This window comes from Triturus cristatus, chromosome 4_2 (genome assembly GCF_964204655.1).
Source record: "Triturus cristatus chromosome 4_2, aTriCri1.1, whole genome shotgun sequence".
In the NCBI taxonomy this organism is placed as follows: domain Eukaryota; kingdom Metazoa; phylum Chordata; class Amphibia; order Caudata; family Salamandridae; genus Triturus; species Triturus cristatus.
In genome coordinates, this window is record NC_140586.1 from 305,915,844 (window position 1) to 305,934,033 (window position 18,190).

The 18,190-nt window shown below is 45.4% G+C and overlaps 1 protein-coding gene and 1 long non-coding RNA gene across 9 annotated transcripts in view; one reads left to right on the top strand and one right to left on the bottom strand.

Moving 5' to 3' along the window:
• LOC146833755 (uncharacterized) overlaps window positions 1–7,887 on the bottom strand; it is a 134,411-nt gene extending 126,524 nt beyond the window's left edge. The window contains exon 1 of one of the 2 annotated variants that reach the window (XR_014960614.1): window positions 7,760–7,887. This is a non-coding gene — a long non-coding RNA (uncharacterized LOC146833755). The remainder of the gene's footprint in view (window positions 1–7,759) is intronic. The other variant, XR_014960613.1, reaches the window with a different exon arrangement.
• The window catches only part of RASAL2 (RAS protein activator like 2), an 891,981-nt gene that overhangs the window by 674,090 nt on the left and 199,701 nt on the right, over window positions 1–18,190 (top strand). For all 7 annotated transcript variants that reach the window (XM_085601613.1, XM_085601610.1, XM_085601612.1 and 4 more), the window contains one exon: window positions 7,787–7,899. In XM_085601613.1, coding sequence (XP_085457739.1) covers window positions 7,787–7,899 — 113 coding nt within the window. The remainder of the gene's footprint in view (window positions 1–7,786; window positions 7,900–18,190) is intronic.

Consider the following 18,190-nt stretch of genomic DNA (forward strand, 5'->3'; position numbering starts at 1 on the left):
CTTTCAAATCACCATTAACTGGTGTGTTTTCAACCTGTAAGGTTCACTGGGACCTTGTGCTCAAACTGTGCGTTAGCCAGTCTTTGTATTATGATTAAAGCTCCCTGTTTTCCGTTTTTAGGTCTCGCCTAGCGATGCAGCGCATGCGTTGCTCGCTTCTGGCAAGATCCTATTGTCGTCGGTTTGGCTTGCGAAGCAAGGGTGGAAGCTCCACCCACGCTTCTTATTGGCGCACCCGCCAAATCCGTGCTTTCTATTGGGAGGGAAGCATGTTTGGTTCCCTCCCTGTCTTTGTCTGACGTGCCTGCCCGAATAGGGCATGTGCACGCTCCCGGAGAGAAGATATGCACGCGTATGCTGCGCATATAAAAATGTATCCATATAAAATATGGATAAAAACGGAAATTGGGTGCTTTTTTAGTGATTCTAAATGCACTTTGCCATTACTGCCAGGCCAATAACTGTGTGGACTGAAAGGTAAAGGTGTTATAAAAGAAAGGACTTTTGGTAAATAGGATTAAACAGCAGCAGGTATGCACAAAGCTAATACTGAAATGTGCATATTCTCATATAAGTGCATTGATTTATCTTCTGCAGGTGTTCATATCACTGAAACCTGGCAGACATTCAAGCATGACTGCATATTTATTGGTTAAATAAATATGGAATACCAGTTTCAGCTTTATTTTTCTTAAAAATCCCATAATAAAAATAAATATGGATAAATACCATAAAACTGGAAGCCCTAATTATGATGTTGTACTATGCCCCGATTCACCGGTGTGCTGTTTTTCTGCCTCGTGGGAGAGATAGGCTGCATGGAGCCATGAGGGCTGTAACCAGTGATGTGCAGATTGCACACACACATGTATGTCTGCTGGTGGTGCGTTAACCCACTGAGCATGACTGGTTTAAAAGTATGCCTTCTTCCACAGTTTTTCTGATCCGGAATCCCCTCTTGATCCTGTTGCTTTTGTGGTGTTCGTTCATCCTTTGTCGCTGGCTGTGCCTTAGGAAAAGAATTCGAACTGTGCCTTCCACATTGGCAACCAAGTCATACACATGATGGGCACTCAAGGGGCGCAGCAGACACATAGTGAGCTGCTGCATTTCAACCCTGGCTTTGATTCAATCCAAATATTATTGTAAATTGTACTAATATAGCGCTTACTACCCCTGGCGAGGTGCTGATGCGGTTTGCGGCGAGTAGATTGCCACTCCAGAAACCAAGGGTAGATGTAAATGGGTAGTAATATGCGCTTCTGTTTCTTTGTAACATTAGTTGTGTTCAGTTTGTTTGTACTCCTGAAAGGATGTGCTTTTACTTTCGTGTTTTGAATAGGGAAAAGTTAATTTGAGGTGGAGTAATAAAGGAATGATGTGAGATGTTGAGAGTGGAGGGGCCATGTGCCTCTTTTTAGTTAGGTGAATTGGATAGAATGAGCTAAGAGCTTGAAAGGCATGTGTGGAAGTCCATTGTACTCAGAAAGGTTTGGACAGGGTGTGAAGTTGGAAGGGAAAGGCAGAAGTGGAAGGAACCAATATCTTGTTCAGTCCGTACTGATGGCACGTTATCAGAGGAGCTAGGAACCTTTCTCACATCCAGGACATAGGGTCCAGCGTTTTAGATGACGACACTGGATCCAAGAAATGCATTCCTGGCTTACAGCTGAACACATCTTGTGATCCTGACTAGTTCACTTAGCGCTTTGTTTATTTTGTAATTGTTCATTGACAACCAATCCAAAGTATTTCTAGCAGAGTTATAGAAAAACAAATGGTAATAGTTAGTGTTCGATTGACAGAGAAAGCAAAAATAAAGGACAGAGTTAACGATTAACAGACACACAAGGTATTGTCCAAATGATGCAATTAAACATCTGTCCAGTTTTGCTCAACAGAAATTGTTTTGGGCTGAGGTGGGTTCTCCACTGGAAGAACATTTTTCAGGGCAGCCTTGTGAACAGGGTGGTGGCACTACCGTGCGTGAGCTGCCGGTGTCAGTGGCCCAGCACCTGAAACATTGCAATCTGTGTGTGGCGCGGGGTGGTTAGTATGCTAGCTCTGCCGCTGTACGTAGGGACTCCACCCGAAAACGAAAACAGCAACAACATTTTTTTCATAACCCTAGACTCCAAAAAAAAAGTCTGCCAAAACACTTGACTCGCTACAAAAAAGATTAAATAACAATTCTTAACTCCACCCAGTCACTTCCCATGCCTTAGGTTAATTTTCTATTCTAACTCCAACACTGCAGCAAGTGCTTGATAGTGGGGTTTAGGCACAGGTGGAAATTTTGAAAGGAGAAATGTATGTAATATCTACATTTTGGCATCTGTTTTTGGAAAAAAGTGATTTCGCGGTCTGTTTTTTCACTTTGTAAAATGTGTAGTTGTGTAAAGGGAGAACCTTTTCAGTGAGGTATATAAACACCTTCTAGCATAGTCGCTTGGGAGTAGGGATTCGGGAAGGGGTAGGGGGTGCTGCAGGAGTTCAGAAGGTGACTGAGCAATAAAGATGCCTTTAAATTTTTATCTTGTCACCTTTGCTGTGCTTTCAAAGACCGAGATTAAATGTTATGTTATATATTCTAACAAATTGCTGCTTATTTATTTACCATAGAGATTGATGTATTCTTCCTCTGACTGCGAAGTTACAGGATTCTCTAAAGTGAACCACCTGACAATCTTGCTGTAGTACAGGGAGTGTGAAGGGAAAGGCTGTAGGATCCCAGCTTTTTTTCTAGCACGCAACAACATTTAAATACCTGTAAATAATCGAATATTTTAAAAAATGTCAGCAGATAGGAAAGCACAAATGAAGTACCTTTCTAGGTCTCGCCTAGGGACGCAGCACGAAAGCGTTGCTCGCGTAGGCGAGATCTATTGTTGCCGACTTGCTTTGCGATGCGGGACAGGATAGGTGCACGAGCCCAGAAGACAGGACATGTGGACGCGTACGGCTGAAGACGTTAGCATAAAACAGCAGGCGTGCGAGGACAGGAGATGTTCACGTGCGTAGGGCTCGGCTCACTCGCTCCCTCTCTCCCTCCCTGTCTGCGCGCACGCAGGACAGGAGATATGCACGCACGCTCGCACAACACCGACAGCTTATTTAAAATGCGCCTCGGCGTGCTCCTGTTGCCACCTCCCTCGGGCTAAGCCTCGTTATTCGGTGTGCGCGCTCGCACAATGCTGACAGCTTTTTCTTTTTTGGATCAATTTCACAGGGAAGCAAATAAACAGAAGGAGGAAAGTGAAAGTAATTCCTGTTTATTGTTAACACAGATTTTAGCACATCTCCTCGTGTATGGCTCGCGGCTTCACAGCAGATCATAACCGGCAGCGTACGCACCCAGACAGGAGATGTGCGCGCATATAGTGTGCGGGCACGGCACGCTTACGTCAGCTGCTTCCATCGCTCACACGCATACAGCTGCGGCAGTACTTAAACTATTGAGCACTGCGATAGTTCCTCTTGGGAACAGCCATACGCTTCCCAGCAGAGCAGCTTTACTTTTCATGATAAAGTGCTGGCAGTCTCAGTAAAGGAGGCCAGTGACTGGATGTGCACAGAGTACTCTACTGAGTAGGCAGGATGAATGACTGAACGGCGGTGCGCATGGAATACTCTTCACAGCTTCTCTCTGGTAGGTCCAACAAGCGATGCCACTGCCTGAGCCGCAGAGGTCTCTGAACTATCCTGCACAGGGTGGTTAGCATAATTCACGCCTATACTCAAACGAGGAGTGGTGCCTGCATCCCTCGCTCTGATGCCCAACATTCCTAGGCTGGGTTTTGGTGTAGAGTGAGTGTGCCGACATCCAAGGCCGGTATATGGCCTCTCCTTCAGCACTCCACACCTGCCTGGAAACTGGTGAGAAAGCGGCTCGAATTCCTTCCTAATGAGGCTGAGCAGTTAAATCAATGCATCCTCTAATTCTGCTGCCTCACCAGATTAACCGCCATTCAAACCGATGCTTTTCAATGGGTACAAAAGGTTTTACTTTGGGCCAGCTCAGTAGCAGGTTGGTTTCTGCAAGAGGGCCTTCCTTACACCTCCGGACTACGCAAACTCTCTCTCAGCTCAGGTCTCCTTCACTGAAAGTCTCACGCCGGAATGGGAAACTAGCTTTGTGCACCAAAGTGAGAGCTTGGTACACAAATACCATTGTTTGTGAGTGTAAATGTATGTCCATGATTTACAAACGTGAACTTGCATTCGTGAATTGACACACAGATTTGTGGGAGACCCAGACAACATGGGAATGCTCCTGGGAAGCTTTGACACTACTAGCTGCCCAGGAAGACTCCTGGAATTCTATGAGAATTCCCAAAAGGACCCAACTTCAAGCAAATCATGAGTGTGCACGCTCAAGTGTAAATCGCTGTCTCTGCAGCCCCGACTTCTATCCATCAGGCCTTATGATTATTTTTCTATCAATTATTTTCTATGCATTATTTTTCCAAATAATTAGTTTGACTCTAAGGCGAAGTGGGGGACGGTGGGTGTTTTCACAAAAGGGTACCATTTTCTGTATAGAGTCATTTCAGAGTTTTTCTTTTGCTAACAAGGGAGCTCTGGCTATGCATGGTAAAACTGCCCTGTGACTGGCAAAAATAATGAAGAGAAAGGTTTGTAAAATTCAATCCTCCTCAAGTTCATAATAGACTTCATTTGCTGTTTTGCGCTGTTCACACAAATAAACATAAAGACACCAACTTAATTTTTAGCTTCCAATTTCAAATTGCTTCTCATACAAGGACCGTTTTAAGACATACAATTTTACTTTATGTACATATACTTTATTAAACTGCTAATGTTATGTAATTTTACAAACAGTTGCAGGTCCCGTAAGTACGAGGGACCGCGGAACACAGCTTAAGAACCACTGTCCTACACAACTGTCCATGACTAGGGTTAACAGATCACAGAATGTCAGTGGGCGTTCCTTTTAAAAATAATTTTCATCAGGTACTTTTGTCCAAATTAGTTAAACAAAACTACACATCCCAGAATACACCAGGTTGTCAAGTGGATCAACAGGAATGGAACATGGCATCACGTAGCAGTCCTCGTAATGGCAGATAAGCCCTGATCAGACAGTGTGGCACCTTCCACAGTGCAGTGACCCAGAACAAACCGGCCCTGACAGCAGCAATCTCCACTTCCAGTTTAAATCCCAGTTAGTACTTTCCACTGGACGTGCATTCTGATGATTCACAACACACATTTTCAACTGAGCTGCTTCGCACTGAAAGCTGACTGTACAGCTAAGGCCGTGAAAGGGTGACACAGAAGATGGTCTGTTTATAGAAGGGCCCTCAGATACATAGTTTGGCAACCCTACATCTAAAAGCAAATTAAAATTTTGGTAAATGCTGCAGAGTGTTCAAAACACAAACCTGATTCGTAAAACAATATATCCCACAAATCAAATTGAGAAATGTTATTGTTTAAGAATCCCCAAATGCAATGGTGTAAATTGTCGAGAATATAAAATTACAATAACAAATATATTTTTTTTTAAATTAGATTTGGAGTGTGGCAGTGGAGCATGCTGCTGAGCAAGTGAGAAATAGCAAAACAAACAAGCATTTACTATGCAATAGGTCTCGCATTTACGCTGGTTTAAGCAATTGGCATTGTAAATGACAATGCCTTTTATTTATACTTTGAAAACCAAAACATTAATAAAGGGCATTGTCATTTACAATGTCAATAGCTCAAACTGCATAAATGCGAGACCTATTGCATTGCAAATGCTTGTTTTGTAGTTTTAACGTATGATGTAAACAAAGATAGTAATAGGATCAAAACAAATAAAGATACTTTACTTGATGATGTGCCAATGATAAATTGTTATTGAAACCCCAATTAAACACATTATCATTGGGCACTATAAAGTTTTAACATTAGACATCACGTCAGTGCAAATTTTGTGGCTTTTTCAATGGAAAATGTATGTCTGTAAATAAGTGTGATTCCACACTATGCTCTAGTAATATATATGCAACAGTGTGCCCCAAACTGCCCTCTGGCTATATACCACACCCTTATCACTCTTCTGCTGAGTGGGCGTGGCTCGTTTGCTACACTTGTTCTTTGTATTATGCTTGGATTTTTCACAATCCCTATGACTTCAGTGATGCAACATCATAGCAGGATCCCCCACTTTGAAAATTGTCCCTACGCCAATGCCTTCAGGACCTCAGTTCCCTGGTTTCCTACAACTGAGAGTTCTGAGAATAGACTGACTAACAGGATGATGTTCTGTAGAAAAACAGATGTGCATTTGCATCCCCCATGCCATCATTGATTCATTCAAAAGGGCAAACTCAAATATTAATCATAAAAAACATTTTCTTAACTACCCTGAAAGAATTTCTTGTGCAGTGCTCATTAAAAGGTTTAGGATGTCGAAGTATTTCCACAGATTTCATCAAATGTCATTTGAATAGTTTTTGGAGTATCGATAAGGACAAACCACAGGCAGGCGTACCATGTATGCCAACATTTTGGAACCATCCAATAACAAATATTGAGTTTTTAATTTGCTTCTTTTCGAGCAAGGGATGCTTTAAGTGGGAAGTGCAGCCAAAAAATTAAAACATTTAAGGTAGAAACATTAGGTAGTCTCCATCCTAAATGGATGAGTTTCCATGTATGGTGTACATTTATCTCCAAGTTCACGAAACCTGACTCAGTGACTGCATGGATGTGGATGTTTCCAGTTGGTTGATATATGTATGTATGTGTATGGTATTTTAATGGCGCAAACCTAGCAAAAAGGCAGCGAAGCACTGTACATGATCAAAGATTTACATGAAGTCAGCGGTTAGCTGCTTCGCTACAGCCCGAATTCCCCATCTGTGCTGAAGAATTCCACGCATGCACGGTTTGGATGGCCCGCAGCCGTCCTCCGCACACGCCCACCGTGACGTCAGACTGTGGGGGCCGTCCGATGCATGGAAGAGGTTAATAGGAAAGAAAGCGGAGTTGTGGTTGGTTATTGCATTATGATACTGTCGGGCCACTGGAATTATGCGGAGGGGAGCACCAAATTATACAGCCAGGTTGACTGAATTATGTGGCAACGAAAGGCAATTATGCGGCTTACATCTTTTGATAGAATGACTTCATTATTTTATCATTTTTTAACATGGTAATAGTGTCTGTCCGAAAGTTGCACCTCATTAGTAGCAGTTTAACAAAAAAATACAGGAAAAAGCAATTGAAAGATGACCAGTTAGCCTTTGCGAAGGGCCTCTGTCTACGCGCAGACACATTGCCATGCTTTTAGTAAATTTAGTAACAATCTTTTTTTGTTAAAATCTGCAGGTTATGCAGCATATAAGAGATTATGTGCAAATGCGCAAATCCATAATTATGTGACAAAAGCAACAGAATCGGATAATTCCAGTGGCACTAGATTTGGTGGGCTTTATAGCAGCGAAGTCTTCAACTCTTTCCTAAATTGGAGGAGCGATGGTGCAGTCCCGATGGATACAGGAATGTTGTTCCAGATCCTAGGTGCATAGGTGGGAAAAGACTGCTGTGTGTGACGTGTGCTGGTTGTATAGTGCACCTGGCTCAGTGGACCCTGGTGTGAGGCAGCCGCGCCCCTCTGCTGGGGGTGGGGGGTGTCCACGCGGGCATGCCTGGACTCGTTCTCCACTTTTCCTTCCCCTCCAAAGCCCAGCCGTGTCCGTGCCAGAGTTGTAGTTTGAGGAGAGTGTGAAAGATGCACCCCACTCACCCGCCCTCTCTGCTCTGCTTCTTCCAGGGGTTCTTCAGCAAGCGCCTCAAAGGCTCCATCAAGCGCACCAAGAGCCAGTCGAAGTTGGACCGGAACACGAGCTTCCGCCTGCCGTCCCTCCGCCCGGCCGACAGCGACAGGTAGGACACGGACAGCCTGCGCCCTGCCAGGTCAAAGGTCACCGGGGCTGGGCAGTGATATCCGAGGTTGGGACCGTGAGGGCCACTGTCCCAGAATGACAAAAGAGGTCTGACAGGTCTCTCTCTCCTTGTCAGGTGTAAGGAAGTGAGAAAGTGACCCGGGAGGAAGTAATGCCCCCGGCTAGAAATCTCTACTTCCGGTGTGGCTCCACTGACCTTTCCTTGTAGTTTGAACCCGGTCCTGTTGCCAGTCAGAACCAGATTCTAAAGTCCAGACGAGGAAACCACCCTATGGTACCATATTAGAATTTGCATAAGAAGGATACAACTGACCACGAGATTTATCTTGGAGTTTCTGTTGGTGGAGATTCTTTAATCCACTGTTCGCTTTGATTATTTCTTGACCCCTTCAGTGTTGAATAAGGATGCTTTCCAGCAGCTGCATGCTACCAAGGCCACTCTATCATCTCGCTGCTCCCAGTATGTTGTGAAACTTGACTGTCTTGCAAGTGCACATTTTTTTGTATTTGACTCTGATGAAAACTTCTTTGTGATCCATGTGAATGAAGAAAAAAGAAAAATGTATTTTGGTTTACTAGACAGCCTGATAGTTGTAATTTTTTACTTTCTGTTATCGCGGCTCATATTTGCCTCTTTCTGGCGAGATTCTCCCCTTCTGTCCTTCCAATCTCTCCCTCGGCTCTGGCAGCAAAATAGGTTTCTGGCAGAATCACTTGATGCTGTGGAGAAACCCAGGTACAGCATAGCAACCAAAGGGTGGGACACTAAACTCTACAACAACAAAAACACATTAGCAAAAAAAGAATCCAGCTGATTTTTTTTTTAAAGTACCTGCTCCAGCTAAAAGTACGATTTTTGGGGGATTCTTTTAAGAAATATCTGCTGCTGGATCCCTCTCCACTCCACCGACACTATTTTGTAAATCTTTATCTGTGTACTTTCTAGCCGAAGGGTCTTTACAGTGGGGCTTTCTAGCACCTCATGTGTTCGAAAACGCCTTTGCCCCTCTGTTTTTTTCTTTGTTTTTTTTACTGTGGTTGCCTATCATGTATTTATGATTTATGTTTAGCGTTCTTTATGGTCTTCTCTTCTTGTTTGCTTTTTTTCTAACTGCAATCAGCAAGGGCGTACAATCGATTTTATCAGATTTTTATTTTGAGCTTTTTTAAACCAGTAAATGTAAACGGTGTGATACCATTTGCTTTTCTGTAGTTCTAGATTTTTAAAATGTATACTTTGGCCAACACGTGTTTTGCTCTTTTGTTTAAGGCTTAGGGAGCTTTCTGAAGGCAGCCCCATTACCTTTCTGTACCTGTTTTTTGTTAGTTATCACATTTGAGAGCAGGGCCACACGGAGCTATGGTTGGCAGGAGAGATCTCTCTTTGATCACCTTATGTTTTTAAGCCATGGCGCCATTGGTGGCTTCTTGCACTGCTTAGAATTCGCTTTGCATTTTGGGGTAGACCAAAGTGATGTCTTCTTGTGTAAGTATCAGCAGCCTGAGACATAGCAGGTGCCTTCTCACTGGGTAATGTCTTCCTTCCTTGTAATGGAGATTGCAATGCATAAGTCTTCATGGACACCCCTGTGCCACTTTTAGCGCCTTTTGCTTCCTTTAAACAGATTGCCAGAAAATTTGCAGGAAAGGAATTTGGTAGATTTTGTTCATTCATACAGAACAGACAGAAGTTTGCGGGAGTGTGGCGTTTTCACATTTTACTGTTTTATTGGGATCCAGTGCAAGAAAATGTCAGATCCTTGCCCACTGCTGTGAGATTTGCTGTCTGGAGTGAACCTAGTGGCACTTACACCGCACTGTGTTCCTGGTTTGGTGAGGATGCTGTGCTACTCTAGATGGACACCGAAGCGCTTGTGATATTGTGGAGAAGTGTGGCTCAATGATTAGAGCGGCAGACCCTGATGCAGAGGTCTAGCCCGGGACCAGGGTTCAATTCCCCGCCTCGGCGGGTCTTGGGCTCACAAATTCCACGGACCTGATAATTCTCGCCTCGGTGCCATTCCAATCATGGAGTCCCACTCTGTAACTCTGGGCAATAGCTTGCTTAATCTCCACAACGGCCCCCACAACGCTAAGGATGCCTGGCCTCCACCTTGGGGGTGCCCAGGAGTGGACGCCTCACAGGGAAAGCCAGGATGGGTTCCACAGCGGTATTCGTACAAGCGCCGAGAGGCCTCCGGGTAGTCGTGCGCTATACAAGTATCCATACATTTACATCTGAGTAAATGAAAGCAGAAGAGAGCGCAGGGGTTTGCAGAGGAAGGGTAAGTTTCTCAAAAGATGGCTGTGCAGGCCAGAATGCCGGGTTAGGAGCACTAATGCCTTGAAATGTGTCACTCGTATTGGACACCACAGCGGCCCGCAGCTCGAGGAATGTCATTACACAAACTGATGGGGGCCTCCTGCGGAATGTGAGGATGGGCACCAGAAACTCACATATATCACAGATATCTGTAGGCGTTAGATTGAATTGGGGGGTCGCTGAAAGTGGCTGATTCCATGCGCCGCAGGGGGTGCGTAACACCCTGGGACAGAAGCAAGAGAGCGGTCTCAAGGTGTCTTGAGTTTGCAGTAATTAGACCGTACCAGTGTGTGCTGGACAAGCTGTAGACTCAGCACAGCATCCCTTAGTGATCCCTCTTAATGGTGGGATCCAGCTTCATGTTATGAAAGATCATGAGATCTGTGCAAGATCTTCTGTACCAGTCGTAGCAGTAGTCAGGCTCCAGTGTTTCGCATGATGAAGTATAGCGGTCGTGGTGATGGTTTTGAAGGATTCTCATTATTGAAAGCAGGTCACCGAATAGAGTGGTGTGTTTTCGGTAGTGCTTGCGATCTGCTCTGCAGGAGCTGGGGCTTCTGACCTGGATCTAGAAGGTCTTATAGTCATTAGCTTGCATACGCGCTTGTCGTCCGGGGCTGCTCCTTTTACCTGGCCTTTGGCTATGACTGGAAAATAATTTGACTGCAAATTCGTTTTATTGTAAATTTTGAGAAGCCTAGAGCTTGTGCTGGGGAATGTTCTGTTAGAGAAGTATTCAAGTAAAAAATGTTGGTTTCTAGACGTCCAGTTTTTCACGTATCCGTCAGATTCCTGTCAAGTCATCGAGCTCTCTTGCGTTACACTATCAACAAGCGAACCCACTCTATAATAAGGTTCACGGCACGTGACGTAGCCGAATTCTGGTATGGCTTTAGTTGAGATCTGTCCTCAAGTTGAGAATTGTACCTCATCCACACAGGCTGGCATGCTTCATCATCGGGCTCTTCCTCACTCTGGGTGCAAGTCCAGAATGGGCTTTCGTAACTGCGCAAAGCTGAAGTCAGTCACTGCTGAATGAAATCGTGGCCTGTATGGTAAAAGTGTGTGGTGACAGGTAATACAATTTATCGGCTTCCCCACACCACAAGTTTAAAACAAGAAAATTAGACAGGCGAACCTGTAATCTGTAAGCACTTCACAGTTAGGTGGGACCCCCTACGACCCTACCAGTTACTACGGCATTCTACTCGACCTTCTAGCTCCAAAAGATGTCTGTCTGTCCTATTCTTTTCAACATTGGCCGTCGGGAAAGAGCGCTGCAGAAGAGCATGTCTGAAACGAGAGTGGAGGTTTAGCAACACTGTTTCCGTAAGTCATGTTAATAAAGCACAAATGCTTTGTTTTTGTCTCTTGTACGGGAGATGGGTTTGTGAGGAGCAAACGAATAGCCGAGGAGGCTTCAATCCAGCTGGCCAGCTGGGCATGCGCCAGATGGAATATCGGCAAGTCGGCCTCTGAGTGTGGTCTCCTTCATTCTCTACATTAAATACAGATAGATATTGGAGTATCAAACTGGATTTTTATCTCAGTGCACAGGAGGGTTGAATACATCAGCAGCGCGGTGGGATGGGCACAGGTATGCGGATAGGAATCCACCCGTGCCACCTAGCGGGGCAGGTTGTGGTGTTGTGGGGAGTGGCCCAGGTTCTGCTGTTTGCTTGGTGGCTCCAATAGGCCGGCTTCAAGAGCCTGCTTTTTCAAGGCTTGTCAAGCGTGAGCAGGTAACGTGTGGGAGAGTCAGGTGCCCATATTGTATCTACCAAGTCTTGTTTTCAACAAGGTGACCCGTCAATATGTGAAACGTCATCTGATGTCACTCATGAGCGTCCAACCCACGTAAAGATTTGTTAAAAACATTGATCTCCGCCACAAACGGCTCTGCCATGGTAGCTGTCTGGGGCCATTCTATATTTTCTGGGACCCTGCTCAGTAATACCCTAGCACTGGCTAGCAACCATCTAGCTCTCAGCAGCTATCAATGAGTATTGTCCAAAAATCACTAGCACTCACCAGCCATATCCTAGCAATGACCAGCAATCACCTGACACTGGGTAGCAGTCGCTTAGCACATCCATATTTCATCACTATCCAGCAATCACCTGGCACAACCATATCGTACCACTGGCCAACAATCACCTTGTACTGACCAACAATCACCTTGTACTGACCAACAATCACCTTGTACTGACCAACAATCACCTTGTACTGACCAACAATCACCTTGTACTGACCAACAATCACCTTGTACTGACCAACAATCACCTTGTACTGACCAACAATCACCTTGTACTGACCAACAATCACCTTGTACTGACCAACAATCACCTTGTACTGACCAACAATCACCTTGTACTGACCAACAATCACCTTGTACTGACCAACAATCAACTTTTACTGACCAACAATCAACTTATACTAACCAACAATCAACTTATACTAACCAGAAGTCACCTTACACAAAATCACCTGGCGCATCCATACCCTTACACTGGTCAACAATCACCTGCCACTGTCCAGCAGTCGCTTAGCATACACACCTATCACTGGCCAGCATTCACCCTGTACTGACCAGCAATCACCTCACACTGGCCAGGAATCACCTACCACATCCATACTCTTAACACTGGGCAGAAATCACCTGACACTGCCCCTCAGTCACTTAGCACACCCATAGCCTAGCAATGGCTAGCAATCTCCTGGCACAGACATACCCTAGCACTGGCCAGCAGTCGCCTTGTACTGACCCGCAATCACCTCGCACTGGCCAGGAATCACCTGGCACAGCCATACCTTAACTGGCCAACAATCACTTGCCATTGACCTGGGGTCGCTTGGCACATCCATACCCTAACACTGGTCAGCATCCGTCTAGCCTTCAGCAGCAGTCCCCTATCATTACTCAACAATCACCTAGAGCCAGCTATTACTTAGCACTGGGTAACAGTCATCTAGCACTGACCAGCCCAGCAGTAACCTATCACCAGCCAGAGCCTGTCACTGGCACAAGGGGCAAGACGATAGAGTTGGTGCAGGGGCCGCATCTACACCCCCCACCGTCCTCCTCTCCTCTCCTCCTGAGACTCCAATGAAGCGTGCCCTTGTGCACTGGTGTCTGCCTTCCGGACTCTGCACTTCTGAGTTTGAAGGAGTCTCGGCTGCCAGTCGCAAGTGTTGAGCGCAGGGTTTACAAGCCCGCGGGGCATCTGTGATCCCAGCACTCATGAAATGTGCAAAACAAAGCCCCGTCGATGGTTTAACGGGCGCAGCGAACTCCCCAGCAGCGTCGATGCCTGGGCTATTGATGCTGCGTCACACGCTAGCGGCCGCGCACACCGCCCCTGATCCCCGGTAATCCCACCCTTTGATTCGTCGCTGGGCCCAGCTCGGGGCCCGTGCCATCTGCCACCGGCCGCCTCTGGGCGCTGACAGCTGGGCACGCGCCACCGGCTCCGGATTTAATCCACGTGGGCCGCAATCCGCAAGGTTTACGGACAGTAATTCTCCCAGCTGTGATCAGATGCCCGATGCGTCCCGAGGGGGCACCACTGGACTCAGTCTGGGCACGGGGCGGCCATGGCTCTGCCAGGGAGACGATGCCGAAGTTCCCGCTCTAACGGCTCACTTCACTCTCGGTAGGTGCTGTAAGGAACGGGGATGTGTTCTGTCCTGAAAGTCAGCCCCTCTGTAGAATTATAGGCAAGGCCACTAGAAATATGCGGCAGTGGAGGACTAAATTAGGCAGCATAGTGACTAAATGATGCGGCAAGAAAATGCATATTATGCGGCGTAATGTGGCACATTTTGTTGAAAGAATTGCCTCATTATTTTGTCTTTTTTTTTTTACACGCGAGCACTATCTGGTCAAAGGTTTCACCTCTTTAGTATCAGTTTGACACCCAAATTCAGAAAGGTGATCTGTCGCATTATTCAAACGGTCGTCCACTGACCGGCAACACGAGTAGCTGCGTTTATAGTAACCTTTGCGCCGTTGGACCTAGAATGAATTTTTGTGGCAATCTGCAGATTATGTAGCACATTATAAATTATGTGGCAAATGCAACAAATCCATAATTATGCGTGAAACACCACGGCTGCAACATTGCTTAAATCCAGTGGCCCAGACTAGAGGATTATCAAAAGCACTTGGGACATTCTTGGTCAAAGGAACTGATCTAAATGGATGTTGTTAGGTAGCCGAGCTCCATTTGCTCAACGATCGATTGATTTTTTTAATAGCGCCTCTCTACATGAAGCCGTCTCTAGACGCTATATATTCTCAATGAGCTGGATTCAGGTAGGTGGTGTGTGAAATCTTATTTTTTCACTTGCTAAATCCCATAACATTTTGCGATATGTTGATTTTTAGCACGAATGGATGTGGTTTGGGGATATCTTACATCACTTTTTTTTCCCTACGGAGACATACTTGAGACTGATTTGACATTTTCTTCGCAAACCACTATACTGCAGGCGAAATTGCTTAATGGGAAACGTCGCTCATTTCGTTATATTTGTGATTGCAATTCCAATTTCGCCCACACTTCGTTTTCACGAAAGTTCTGAATGTGGTTGGACAGGCCCCGAGCCCTGAATGGACGGGTAAGAGCTTTTCACAGTTTGAAATCAAGACTCGTGGGCATCCTCCTACCCTGGGTTCTAGTCTTTGAATCGCGGATTGGTTAAGCATAGCGCTTCTTGTGTCTGCCCCAAGGCAGGATTCTGCTGCAGGTCGATGGCACAGTTTGGATAAAGCCTTTGTATATAATCTCTTGAGTCTATGTCGATGCGTGTGGTGCTTGAGAGGGGAGCGCGCGGCTGGTGATCAAAATTGACTTCTCCGTGGCAGGAGCGGTAGGGTTAATAAGCCGCAGGGGTGGGCTGCAAAGAAACCCAGTGTCAAGAAGCACAAGACGCCATGCAGAGCACTGCGGAAGCCACGGTAAAGCCGGAGACTATGGGCAGCCGAGGCAACAGATGGGAGTCGTACTTGGAAGGGATGTGAAGTATTTTTACGCCTGGGCGGAGTTCCGTGAAAAACCCCGCCACCGCACTACGCAGAGTTCCACAAGCGGCGTAGTAGGTTAATAAAGATTTCAGTTTGCTGTAATTTTCAGTGCCGGGCGTTTGTCCACGCTGGGAAATTATCGCAAACTGTACCATGCACAGCGCAAGCGGGCGCTGCTTCCATTCTTCCTCTCAAGTAGATTTTCTACTCAATTGGCAGCTTTCTCAATGCGAACAGACAGTTTCTAAGCGCGAGCCGTCGCCAGCGTACGCGGGCACTCGCATTGAGAAATCCGACTACCGGCGTTGAGAATTCTCAGCGGGATGTTGATTTCCCTCGCTCACACTCGCCAACTTGATGTTGACATCACACATAGTGTGGAAAACTCTGCGAGCGGAGTTCACCGCCCAGACTTAGTATTTTTGTTCTATCAATTTAAATATTTGTAAATGGAAAGGGTCTAGATGCATACGAGGTGTTAAGTGGGCTGGGTCCCTCCGGGGTCTCAGACCCGGCAGTATTTAAAATCGGATATTGTAACATGTCCCTTTTGGGCCCTGTATTAATGTTCTGAACTTTACAGACAAAAAGATTGATTGATTTCTGAATAATAAATGTGTACAAATGTTAAGAGAATCCATGTAGTTTCTTTTCATATTTCACCTGCTTTATGTAATCTTGCATTCCCTAAGAGTTTTAGCTATTTGCAGGATGTTGTGTTACGATATATTTTTAAGGCAGCCTGTTACTCTTGTATAGTGCATGGTTTGAATTGAGTCGCATCTATGTGATTACAGGGGCCTTGATTGAGTTGAGGCTGAAATCAGTGAACAATACTCTCAATGCCGCTCAGTGGGTCAAAAAGGTTTTTGGAGCACATGGACATTCAATTTTTGGCCTCCCTGTAGAGAGCGTACAGAGCAGTGATCACGTATGCTAGTTGCTCTTGTGATTTTCTGCAAATGTGTGGTATGGTGGCATTCTGGGAATTTTAGTTTACATGTTTAAGCCATGACTTTAATTATACATCACACGCCCCCTTTTAGCGCCCTCCCCCCCTTTATTTTATCCCCTGTAAAGCCCAGGATCTTTGGCACCGCACTTCACTTGTTCACCACATCTCTGGCGCACTGAGTCTGTCTGTAGTGTCCTACTCTAGCTACCTCAGTGAATTCACTGTATGGCATGTTGGTGCTTATTGAAACAGCTGTACGTGTTACTTGATTGGTGCATAGCTCGTTGTGGTCTCTAAAGGCGCAGTAAAACACATGTTTAGATGCAGCATTACACTTACAGCAGCCAGACACAGAGTTTTATTCCTTTTATTTAGTTTTTGCAGCCTTTATCCACGCCTCATTGGTTACTAATTGTCATCCCTGGTTAGGGGGTTCACCATTTATTCTCTGGGTAGCCCTTGACTTGTCGCATAAGGCCCAAAAAGAAACACTGCCATTATACATACACGTTTTTAGGTCTCGCCTACGCAGCGCGCATGCGCTGCATAGGAGGGCCTTTAGCCGTCGCTCTGCTCTTTTTCAAGCACATACTTGTGCTTATGGCGGCATCCACCTTGTGGGAGCGAGCAGCGGCGCGCATGCTAATTAGCTGTTGCTCGCTCCCGCAGGGCGGATTGTGCCACAAGCATGCATGTCCTTGAATACAGTAGCATTAGTTATTCCCTCGTGCACGGGTCAAGCTGCTGTTACACTTTTAGCAAGCATTACTTATTCCCCGGTGCTCTCTCTCTCTCTCTCTCCACTGTTCTTTGCTCTCTCGCTTTTCTTTTACACTCTCCTTTCTCCTCGTTTTCTTTCCCTCCCTCTGTACTCTCTTTTCTGTCTCTTGTTTATCCTTTTTTTCTTTATCTGACCTCTCTACCCGTGTTTCCTTCCAAACTATCGCCTCGTCATTCATATCTATCATTCTCTCGTCTCTTTAACTCTCTGTAAGTAGCATTTGTACTGGAATTTGGTACATTGTATTTTTCAATAAAGGGAGAAGTCACATTCCTCCCAGGCCTGCTCATGACATTTGATGTTCCAGAAATATGTTCACTATTCCACCTATTCACGTACTCAGGAAAGTCGCCTGAAGGCTCCTAACATAAGGGTATGCCGCCCCAGCACGTGCCATTCAGCTAGAGATAGCGCCAAGAGGTCTTGGAAATGTCAGACTGTTATATTATGTTGTTATGTTTTGTAAAGCTATTACCATTTGTACAGCGGTTTTAACCAAAAGAACAGTCCTGAAGCGCTTTCTTAATTTGACCTCCATTATCATACAGTTCTGGGATTTCCATCCATCGGTTTGCACAATTGTCTGTGTTGCGCTTTCCATATGTTGTGTGCCATACAATATTTTGTCTATTTTCTACCAGTACTCTAACTCATTGTCGACGCACAGCAGCTCACACTTTGAATCCGGCCTCCTCGGGGAACTGTAATCCATCTGTAACTAAACTGGTGCTCATGTAAAGCGCTCTGATACTGGTCTAGTTCGCGCTATATAAAAATCTTAAAAAACCAATAAACAGACCTGTGAATAAACAGTGCTTCCTGCAGCTCCACATTTGGGAAACATCTCTCTGCTGTCTGAATTTGCCTCCCTTTTAATCTTTTTTTCTTTTCTTTTCTTGTCCGATTCTTTTATTAGCCAAGAATTCTAGCGGTAAGAAGAGCGTGCTTTTGTTTTGTGGGCGCCGTGATTAAATGCTGCTACAGTGAAAACTGAAACTTGTATTTCAAGTGTCTTCACATAAAAGACAGAAAGAAGATCGACATACAAGCAGATCAAGTATTAAACAGAGATTAACTCATGGCAAGCCACATACAAGGCTTGAGGCTTCCACAAAGAACATTACTCTGCTGCACTAGTGATCCAAGCACACAAAGTTCAATCCTTGTGACCTATGATGGTGTCTAC